This window comes from Suncus etruscus, chromosome 1 (assembly GCF_024139225.1).
Source record: "Suncus etruscus isolate mSunEtr1 chromosome 1, mSunEtr1.pri.cur, whole genome shotgun sequence".
Lineage (NCBI taxonomy): Eukaryota > Metazoa > Chordata > Mammalia > Eulipotyphla > Soricidae > Suncus > Suncus etruscus.
Window position 1 is genome coordinate 190,723,371 of NC_064848.1, and position 11,610 is coordinate 190,734,980.

General features: G+C 45.2%; 1 protein-coding gene across 1 annotated transcript in view; it reads left to right on the forward strand.

Annotated features, from left to right (window-relative positions):
- The first annotated feature begins 4,990 nt into the window (after positions 1 to 4,990).
- Positions 4,991 to 11,610, forward strand: part of DHX8 (DEAH-box helicase 8) — a 44,257-nt gene continuing 37,637 nt past the window's right edge. The window contains 5 exon segments of the mRNA XM_049778960.1: positions 4,991 to 5,178; positions 8,264 to 8,349; positions 10,221 to 10,293; positions 10,692 to 10,777; positions 11,229 to 11,338. Coding sequence (XP_049634917.1) covers positions 5,031 to 5,178; positions 8,264 to 8,349; positions 10,221 to 10,293; positions 10,692 to 10,777; positions 11,229 to 11,338 — 503 coding nt within the window. The 5' untranslated portion in view covers positions 4,991 to 5,030.

The window sequence follows — 11,610 nt, forward strand, 5'->3', positions numbered from 1 at the left end:
AGCCCCCTCCCAGAAGTGGGAAGGTCTTTTTTGTAGATAAGGTTACACAGGAATAATTAGGGGTGGGGTTACATTGGGGATTGAATTTGGATCTGCCATGTGCAAAGCAAGTGTTTTACACACTTCCTATTGCTGCAGCCTGGAAATAATTTCTTTTGGGGTGTGTGTATGTGTGCTTGTAGGTTCCAGAGGTCATTCTCAGTGACTCAGCCTGATCATACTGTGCCTGATGGTGGTAAGGGGGACACCAAGCTATGCCTGACTATCCTAAGGACGGAACTCAGAGTCTGATACGTGCAAGGCATGTATTCCAACCCTTTGAACTGTCCCCCTGGTCCTGGAAAATTTTTTCTTATTCATCATGGGTAGTGATGTAGAGAGTAACTAAGCATAGACCTTTTGGGGGCTATATCCAGTGTTTCTCAGGGGTTACTCCTGTCTCTATACTTAGGAATTATTCCTGGTGAATTTGGGTATCTACACAGGATACCAGGGATTAAATCTGGATCAGCTGTTTTTGCAAGACAAACACCCTAACCTCAGTAGCAGACTATTTTTTTTTTGTGAGTATAAATCATTTGCTGGGAGGATTTGAGAGATATTCCACTGGACCAGAGAACATGATTTACATCCAGGTGGCCTGGGTTCTATTTCTGGCATCACTTGGTCCCCTGGGAACATCCCTTAAGCACCTAACAGGGAGTAGCCTCTGAACATTCCAAATGGTTCCACAAGTCCTGCCAGAAGGGATCTCTGAGTGCAGAGCCAAGAGTAAGCCCTGAGCATCACCAAGTGTAGCCCCAAAATAAAATTAGTGAGGAGTCAGAGAGATAATACAGTGAAATAGGTGCTTGCCTTGCATACAACTGATCTGAGTTGGATCCCTGGTACTTCATATGGTTCTGTAAGCCTGCCAGGAGTGATTTCTGAATGCAGAACCATGATGAGTGTGGACTCCCACAAAAAATAACTTGGAAATATTAGCTATCTGTGCCAGAGATAAACCCAGGGTGCCTTACATGTGAAATATTTTTGGGGGGGTTTTGGGCCACACCCGTTGACGCTCAGGGGTTACTCCTGGCTATGCACTCAGAAGTCACTCCTGGCTTGGGGGACCATATGGGATGCTGGGGATTGAACCGCAGTTCGTTCTAGGTTAGCGCTGGCAAGGCAGACACCTTACCTCTAGCGCCACCATGCCGACCCATGAAACATTTTTTTAATTTTTAATTTTTTATTATTTTAATGCAACTATGCAAAAGAAACGGTGCCATAGGACACTATTTGGGCCTAAGGGGAAGATAATAAACCAAACAAACCCTATCCTGGTTCAATCAAAAGCGCAAAGACTTCATGGGTACTATCTCTACTATCTCCTAAGAATTTCTACTAGCAAATCTAAATCAAAGGGGAAAGCACGTTACATCATAGAGCATATACATGTTAAAGAGATACATGTCAGAAGTGTACAAAGAGGACCCGGAGAGATAGCACAGTGGCGTTTGCCTTGCAAGCAGCCAATCCAGGACCAAAGGTGGTTGGTTCAAATCCCGGTGTCCCATATGGTCCCCCGTGCCTGCCAGGAGCTATTTCTGAGCAGACAGCCAGGAGTAACCCCTGAGCACCACTGGGTGTGGCCCAAAAACCAAAAAAAAAAAAAAAAAAAAAAAAAAAAGAAGTGTAAAAAGTGTACATATCGCCTAAATTTTTTGAGATACTCTGAGGAGAGTAGATAAATCCTGGATCCCAACTTCAGTCTGCAACACAGTCTCTTTTTTTTTTAATTTTTTTTTATTTTTGGGTCACCCCCGGCAGCACTCAGGGGATACTTCTGGCTCTACACTCAGAAATCGCCCTGGCAGGCACAGGGGACCATATGGGATGCTGGGATTCGAACCACGGTCCTTCTGCATGAAAGGCAAACGCCTCACCTCCATGCTATCTCTCCAGCCCCAACAACACAAGTCTTGTGGAGTCTGAATAAATGGCTTGCAGCATAAACAGAGATCTGAGGATCTCTCAAAAGCTGAAACCAGTTGTGAGCAACAGTCTCTGGTGAAATAAAGTGGCAGAAATGGAACACGAAGAACACATCAGCAACAGCGGTGTGTGTGTGTGTGTGTGTGTGTGTGTGTGCCTTCTTTGAGGATGACTTACAGTTCAAAGACTTGAGTAACTCCGATACAGCAGTAGCTAGAGAAATGACTTGTAGGATGAGCCACTGGAGAGGACTATGAGCAGTTCACATGCCAATGGTGCTGCCCGATCCCCACTCTCCATGCAGTGGACTGTCCACAGCAAGTCCAGCTGGGCTGATTTATATTGATCCTTCAAATTTACACCAGAGCAGCCCCATCAGCACCAGTGTGACCTCTGCAGCAGCGATGGCTTCAACTTTTTCCAGTCTGGTGCAGAGTCCCGGTTTGGTTCCCTGTTACAGTTCCAGGTCGAAATCAGGTGATATCTATAGGTGGAGCCCGTGTCTCCAAAAAAAGGATCTTGTGAAACATTATTCTACCACTAATCTACATCACCAATGATTTTGCTAAAAAGACCACAAAGAAACTGCCCAAAGGAAGCCATATAATGATATTGGAAAATTAATTATATCTGCATAATATTAAAGTATCCATCTTTATCCAAAGGGCAATTAGATTGCACTTAATTTGAAAATGAATTTCTCATAAAGAAAGAGTAGAGTATTTGGGTTGAGATTGCCAAATTATCTCAAATTAAATTTTTTCCCTCGCTTCAAAAGATTTTCTTGGGAGGCAGAGTGTTAGCACAGCAGTAGGGCATTTGCCTTGCAAATGTGGCTGACCTAGGAAGGACCTGGGTTCAATCCCTGGTGTCCCATATGGTCCCTAAGCCTGCTGGGAGCAATTTCTGAGCACAGAGCCAGGAGTAATCCCTGAGTGCTGCTGGGTGTGGCCCCAAAAAAAACAAACAAAAAAAGATCTTCTTGGTGTTATAGGAAATATATGTATTGCACAAGCAATCATTATTGAGAATGCACAGCTAATAATGCACATAGATAAAACTTAGTTTTCTATTTATATTTTGGACTTGATACATCCTCAATAACTCCCAAACAATTCAAAAAGTTCCTAGAATATTCACTAGCTACTAACCTGTTATGGTTCCATAGCCCTTTCTGCCACAGAACAAAGTAACTACCTGTTTACTTCCCTTCTAGTTAAATATGGGAGGAAAGTGGAATATAAATAATAATTTTTTTTTAAAAAACAAAGAAGTACAAAGAAAGGAAGTCAAATGGTATCAGCCCTAGCACATAGGATCAAGTGCAGATTTTTCCATTTCGTTCAGGGGAAGAGGGGGAAGTGTGGTGGTGTGGGAAGAATTCAGAGCACAGTAGGGTGCCTTGGGGCCTGAAAACTGCAATTCTTGAGAAGTAGTGAGTATAACTTGAGCTGTCTCAGCCATTCTCTGTCGTGGGTGAGAGGTTGTAATCTCATGTGTAGCTGTGCAGATACCCAGAAAGTAAAGCAGACTCTTGACTTCTTGCCTTTGCATAGATTGCAAGGCCTGTTTTTTATTTATTACAATCATGTGGTAAAAGAAAAGCACCCCCTTAGGGCTGCCACAGAGCAGGAGCTGGGGGTCTTGAGCTCTAGCTATTTTTTTTGGGGGGGGTGATGCTCAGGGGTTACTCCTGGTGCTCAGAAATCGCTCCTGGCTCAGGGGACCATATGGGATGCCAAGAATCAAACCCAGGTCCATCCTGGGTCAGCTGTGTGCAAGGCAAACACCCTACCACTGCACTATCACTCTGGTAAGAGCTCTAATTACTCTATGTTGGAACAAGTTCTGAGAAACCTGAGAGCCTGCATATTGGGAAATTCAGGGGTTAAGAAGTGATTTTCAGGGCCCGGAGAGATAGCACAGCGGCGTTTGCCTTGCAAGCAGCCAATCCAGGACCAAAGGTGGTTGGTCCGAATCCCGGTGTCCCATATGGTCCCCCGTGCCTGCCAGGAGCTATTTCTGAGCAGACAGCCAGGAGTAACCCCTGAGCATCGCCGGGTGTGGCCCAAAAACCAAAAAAAAAAAAAGTGATTTTCAGGAGCCTGAACAATTGTACAACAGGTAGGTTCAATTTTTGGCATCTTATACGGCTCCCTGCACATTGCCAAGAATGATTCCAGAATGCAGAGCCAGGAGTAATTCCTGAGCAGCAGGGTGTGCCCCCTGCATAAACAAAAAAGTGATTTTCACATGAGAGGGTTGGCAAATGGGGCTCTTTAATCACTCAGGCTGAGATCTGTGCTCAGCCGACAGATTATGCAGTGCCTTTGGCCTTGGAATTGGCAATGCCAATTGCAGTGTGTTCGCTCCTTGTAGTAAGCTCCTTCAGTCCTCATTCAAAACCTGTTAGAGTAAAATTATCCCAATTTGAAGAGGAGAAAACCAAGGTCCCAGACGGTGGTTTTTGCTTAAGAAGTCAGTGTCTTCATCAGTAAAATGAATTCCTGACAAGAACAGGAGTCTCCAGGGCCTGCTGGCTTGCTTAAGATAGGACGCCCCTTGGGGCCAGAGAGATGTACAGTGGGTAGGGCATTTACCTTGCACTCAGCAGACAGGGTTCAATCCCCAGCAACCCATATGATCCGTGTCACCCCTCAACCCCCTCCAAGCACTGCCACTGAGCACAGAGCACTGCAGAAGCTTCCTAGGTGCAGGCTCAGAGAGCACCTTTTCCCCTTATAGGCTCCCGGGGCGCCTCTTCTACGAGCTACTATCGCCCTCTGCCGACAAAGCGAGGGATCGCACAGAGGAAACGTCCCGGGGTAGCGAGAGGAACAAGAACCTCCTAGTCCTGTAGAGGGCGCCCACTCACACTGTGGGGCCCTTCTCTAAATTCTTCCTCTCCGATCTCTATGGTTCATCCGGTTTACGTCATTGTCGTAAACAAGAAAAAAGAAAAGCGCGCCAACCCGGAAGTGAAACCCAGAGCAGGGTCCGGGGTAGCACATCTAGGGCTTGGAAGTTCCCGGGTGGGACGCCCCATCGCCATGGCTGTGGCCGTGGCGCTGGCGGCAGCTGGAATGGGGACAGAACTGGGCCCGGCGGAAGAACTCGCCAAACTCGAGTATCTGTCTTTGGTGTCGAAGGTTTGCACCGAGCTGGACAATCATTTGGGGATCAACGACAAAGATCTGGGTGAGCCTGGGGAGGTCCCCGAGGCCTTTGGGTATTGGGGGGGGTAGGAGGTCTTAGAGAAATGGAAGGAGAACAGGGGAGATGAGCCGAGGGTGTGTGTGTGTGTGTGTGTGTGTGTGTGTGTGTGTGTGTGTGTGTGTCTGTCTGTCTGTCTGTCTGTCTGTCTGTCTGTCTGTCAAGCTGTCACTGAAACTGGTCCCCCAAGGCCTGGAGAACTGTCAAATGAGGCCTCCAGATCTTTAAACTACCGTCACAGCAGCTGCTGCAGCTGCTGGAGGACAAATGCCATTTTTTTCTCAGTGACATCGTGCTCACAATGTGACAGAGAGCACTGACAGTTGCTAGATGAAGAAAAACATGTGTGGGCGAAGAGGGGGCAGACCTTGTCCCTGCACTCCCCTAAAAGTGGGGAGAAAAAAGTCGAAAACGAGAGACATCGACATCCCAGCCTACAGGTTCTCATGCATCGTTCCTTGCTTGTCATAAGTAGATGGTGAGAAAGCCTTGAGGTTGGTGCTTGTTCAAAGCTAGAGCTATTCAGTCTGGTATTCAGCCTGATGGTATTTCTATTTCACTTAGGAAAAGGCAGATGTCCATAGTGATTTTTGCCTGCTTTGTAAGAGTTTGTAATGTCACTGTTGCCCTTTTGTGTTTTCGGATGAGACTCCAGGCAGTTGGCAAAGTTGCCTTGTGGAACTCATGCTCAGCTTAGCAAAAAGTTGCTTGTCTTTTGAGTGAGACTTGCATAATAAGTAGTTCTAATATGGGAAACTTAGGAACTCAGTTAAAAATTGGAGGGGCAGCATTGAATGTGCCTTTTTTGTATAATATGTTCTCCTGCGTGTGTTTTGTGTGTGCATATGGATGTGGCCTATATGCTTGGACATTGTCACCTCTAGAGTTAAATGACAATATAGGTAATTAGTGGTGTTATGAGGAGATGAGAGTAAGATGTCAGGGGACTAGGTGATTTTTTTCTTAAATGTACTGAGCCATTTTGTAGTAATATATTTTTCTTTCTGAGATAAAGTTAAAAATTCACTAGCAGCCGTCAGGAAAAATGAAGTCATGAAATTTTCCTATACATGGATCTACATGGAATCTATTATGCTGAGTGAAATAAGTCAGAGGGAGAGAGATAGGCACAGAATAGTATCACTCATCTATGGGTTTTAAGAACAAGTAAAGACATTACTGTAATAAGGCCCAGAGACAATAGAATTAAGGGCTGGAAGGGTTCACAATTTTTTTTTTTTTTTTTTTGGTTTTTGAGTCACACCTGGTGGTGCTCAGGGGTTACTCCTGGCTGTCTGCTCAGAAATAGCTCCTGGCAGGCACGGGGGACCATATGGGACACCGGGATTCGAACCAACCACCTTAGATTCTGGATCGGTTGCTTGCAAGGCAAACACCGCTGTGCTATCTCTCTGGGCCCAGGGTTCACAATTTGAAGCTCACCACAAACAGTGGTGAATGCTGTTAGGGAAATAACTACACTAACAACTATCATGACAATGCTAAAGAATGAGAGAAGTATAATGACTGTTGCGATATTGGAAGGGGTGGGATAAGAGGGGGGCATTGATGGTGTTGCACTAGTGAAGAAGTGATATTCTGTTTAGGATGGAAACCCAACTACGAATATGATTGTAATCATGGTGCTTAAATAAAGATTTAAAAATTTAAAAAAAAGGGGGCCGGAGAGAGAGAGCATGGAGGTGGGGCATTTGCCTTGCATGCAGAAGGACGGTGGTTCGAATCCCGGCATCCCACATGGTCCCTTGAGCCTGCAAGGAGCAATTTCTGAGCATAGAGCCAGGAGTAACTCCTGAGCGCTGCCAGGTGTGACCCCCTCTGCCAAAAACATTCACTAGCACAGGGGCCGGAGCAATAGCACATTGAGTAGGGCAATTTACCTTGCACATGGCTGACCTGGGTTTGATTCTCGGCATCCCTGAGACTGCTAGGAGCAATTTCTGAGCAGAGCCATAAGTAACTTCTTTTTTTTTTTTTTTGGGTTTTTGGTTCACACCCAGCAGCGCTTAGGGGTTACTTCTGGCTCTACACTCAGAAATAGCTCCTGGTTGGGGCCGGGCGGTGGCGCTAAAGGTAAGGTGCCTGCCTTGCCTGCGCTAGCCTTGGACGGACCGTGGTTCGATCCCCCGGTGTCCCATATGGTCCCCCAAGCCAGGAGCAACTTCTGAGCACATAGCCAGGAGTAACCCCTGAGCGTTACCGGGTGTGGCCCAAAAACCAAAAAAAAAAAAAAAAAGAAATAGCTCCTGGCAGGCTTGGGGGCCCACATGGGACGCTGGGATTCAAACCACTGTCCTTCTACATGCAGGGCAAATGCCTTACCTCCATGCTATCTCTCAGGCCCCATAAGTAACTTCTGAGTACCACCGGATGTGGTCCAAAAGCCAAAAGAAAAAAAATTCACTAGCAGATAATGAATAATCTTAGTTGTCTAAATTATTGGGATTTCTTTGTTTGCTTGTTTTGTTTTTGAAGGGGGTGACCTGAGCTATACCACCAATACTCAGGGCTTACTCCTGACTTTGTATTCTGAGATCATTCCTGGACAGCTCATGGACTATATGAAGCACTGGGAATAGAGCTCCACTTTGCTGTATGCAAGACAAGCATCTTACCTACTTTACCATCTCTGCAACCCTAATGGTTTGTGGTTAACAGATTTGAGCCTGGGATGTGGATTGGTGGTAAAGCATGTCCTCACATGTTTCAGTCACAGGCACTGCAAAAACAGAACAAACCAACACATATTTGAAACTGATTTATCAATCGAATTTCTGTTCTTGGTTTGTGTGTTGAGGGTTTTTGGAAGGTTTTCCTTGTGAGCAAGGTTTTCCCAGCAGTGCTCTGATGTTGGGGATTGATTGAACTCAGAGCTTGTTGCATACAGGATGCAAGCCAGTGATGCTTGACTATCATCAGAGTTACACTTAGTGGTGCTAGACTGGCATGAGTGGCTATGCATTGCCAGGGATCAAATGTTAGGTGTATACTCTTAACAATTGACCTCCTTTTTTCCTCTCTGTTCTTTAACTCTTTTTCTGATTTGCAGCCGAATTTGTGATCAGTCTTGCTGAGAAAAACACCACCTTTGACACCTTTAAGTCTTCTCTGGTCAAAAATGGTGCAGAATTTACGGTATGTATATCTGGAGACCCTTTTTTTTTTTTTTTCTTTTTGGGCCATACCCAGTAGCACTCAGGGTTTACTTCTGGCTATGTGTTCAGAAATCGCTCCTGGCTTGGGGGTACCATATGGAATACTGGGATTTGAACCACCGTCTGTCTGCATGCAAGGCAAACGCTTTACCGCTGTGCTATCTCCTCGGCCTCTTGAACTTAAAATTTTGACAGAAATAACATAGGATCTTGATATAGAAAGGTGTACCTCTTGGCCCTTAAATGTGCAATGTTGGGGCCGGGCGGTGGTGCTGGAGGTAAGGTGCCTGCCTTGCCTGCGCTAGCCTAGGACGGACCGCGGTTCGATCCCCCGGCGTCCCATATGGTCCCCCAAGCCAGGAGTGACCTCTGAGCGCATAGCCAGGAGTAACCCCTGAGCGTCACCGGGTGTGGCCCAAAAACCAAAAAAAAAAAAAAAAAAAAAAAAAAGTGCAATGCTATTGTGTCATGAAGCAGTGGTAATACAACCAGGTGTGCCCTGGATAATGGAATAGAAGTTCCATGATTGCCTTAATGGGTCTTCATTTAAAAAAAAACAAAACATTTATTTATTTATTTAGGTTTTTGGACCACACTCAATAGGACTTGAGTTACTTCTGGTTCACTCCTGGCAGGCTTGGGGACCATGTGGGATGCCGAAAATCAAATCCAGGTCCATCCTGGGTCAGCCATGTGCAAAGCAAACACCCTACCACTGAGCTATCTCTCCAGACTCAAATCTTTAGATTCTTTTTTTCTTTTTTTGTTTCTGGGTCCCAGCCAGCAGTACTCAGGGATTATTTCTTTTTTTTTTTTTTTTTTTTTGGTTTTTGGGTCACACCCGGCAGTGCTCCGGGGTTACTCCTGGCTGTCTGCTCAGAAATAGCTCCTGGCAGGCACGGGGGACCATATGGGACACCGGGATTCGAACCAACCACCTTTGGTCCTGGATTGGCTGCTTGCAAGGCAAACACCACTGTGCTATCTCTCCGGGCCCAGGGATTATTTCTGACTGCATTCAGGAATGACTCCTGGAGGTGCTTGGGGGAACCATATAGGATGTAGGGATTGGACCCAGGTCATCTGTGTGCAAAGTTGACACCCTACCTTCTGTAGTATCTCTCCATTCCCTAGATTCTTTTTTTGTGAATCAGAAAGTAGAAAACAAAAACTAGGATTTAGAAACAGTTATAAATCATGGAGAATAAAATAGTTAAAGGGACCAAAATTACATTTGCACATCTCCTGCCCCCAGGGGACAAATATCAGCTTTCTCTGAAATCATGGTACTAGATTTGTTTCACATTGAGTTAGCTAAATCCAGAGCCTAGCCACTATTATTTTTAGGATATTCATTTTTGGCTTTTTTTTTTTTCCTGTGGGGAAGGCATACCCTATATGTAGGGTATATAGAGTAAGCTACCTTCATAGCTTACTTCCTTTTTTTTTTTTTTTTTTTTTTTTTGGTTTTTGGGCCACACCCAGCGGTGCTCAGGGGTTACTCCTGGCTATCTGCTCAGAAATAGCTCCTGGCAGGCACGGGGGACCATATGGGACACCGGGATTCGAACCAACCACCTTTGGTCCTGGATCAGCTGCTTGCGAGGCAAATGCCGCTGTGCTATCTCTCCGGGCCCCATAGCTTACTTCTGACTCTGTGCCTAGGGAATCACTCCTGGCAGGCTTGAGGGGACCATATAGGGTGCTAGGGATAAAACCCTGATTGTCCAGGGTGCAAGGCAAGTACCCTTCCCATTGTTTTATCTGTTTAGTCCCACGGATATCCCTGTTTTGAAGTGGATTTAAGCACTGAATGAGGACCTGATTATTTTCTTCTCTTTTTTTTCAAAGGATTCTCTCATTAGTAATTTATTACGTCTCATTCAAACCATGCGGCCTCCATCAAAGCCTTCCACAAGCAAAGGTGAGCTGAACATCAAGCCGAGCAGAGTCTCCAGAAGGGTTTCAGTCATGAGCATCCTGCAAATTGCAATTGTTTGCCTCTCACAGTTGCCGAGGTCAACATTTTAGTAATGGTATTTCCTCTAACTTATGGAAAAAATACAACTGACATAATGAAATAAATATTGATGCATTTATATGCATGAATATGCCTGGATAGTTTGATGAGGGTTTTGTAATCAGTGTTTTTAGAACATAAAATAGCACTTATAATGAATGGGTGATGGGTGTGTAGGGCTAATATGTAGCAAAACACCTGTTTTAGTTGGATACAAGTCTAATGTTGAAGTTGTTTTTGTAAGTCATTAGAAGTATTAACTATATTTTTCTTTTACTCCTTTATGTTTTCTATGAAACAAGACCCTGTTGTTAAGCCGAAATCTGAGAAAGAAAAGCTGAAGGAACTCTTCCCAGTCCTGTGCCAACCAGACAATCCTTCTGTTCGGGTACTTATAACCATTTTGAAACTGTCAACAATGAGTTGCATGTCTCCTACCCTGCACTTTTCTTTGTATCATAAGTTTGTTGTTTTTTTTTTTGTTTTGTTTTTTTGTTTTTTTTTTGGGTCACACCCGGCAGTGCTCAAGGGTTACTCCTGGCTCTATGCTCAGAAATGGCTCCTGGCAGGCACGGGGGACCATATGGGATGCCGGGATTTGAACCACGGACCTTCTGCCTGAAAGGCAAATGCCTTACCTCCATGCTATCTCTCCGGCCCTGTTTTGTTTATTTTTTTGTTTTGCGGCCACATCCAGTGATGAGTAAGGCTTCTTCCTGGTGGGGCTCGGGGAATCATATGTGATGCCAGGGATCGAACCTAGGTCACCATAGGCAAGGCAAATGTTTTGACATCCCTGAAATACACATTTTTAAATTGGTTGCCTTTTGTACTTGCAGACCATGTTGGATGAAGACGATGTGAAAGTAGCTGTGGATGTTCTGAAAGAACTGGAAGCTTTGATGCCCAGTGCAGCAGGCCAGGAGAAGCCAAGAGACACCGAGCACAGGTATGTCCTTCATGTCATTTGGAAGTTGAAGCGAATTGCTATAGTAGTTGAATCCATTCTCAATATTTTGGACAAGTTTACAGTCCTGGCTGGCCACATACCACATATTCTTGATCCGTCTTCATTGTGCCCTCACACTTGTATTTTGCAGTATAAACTTAAGATGTTATGAAGGGGCTGGAGAGATAGCATGGAGGTAAAGTGTTTGCCTTTCATGCAAGAGGTCATCGGTTCGAATCCCAGCGTCCCATATGGTCCCCTGTGCCTGCCAG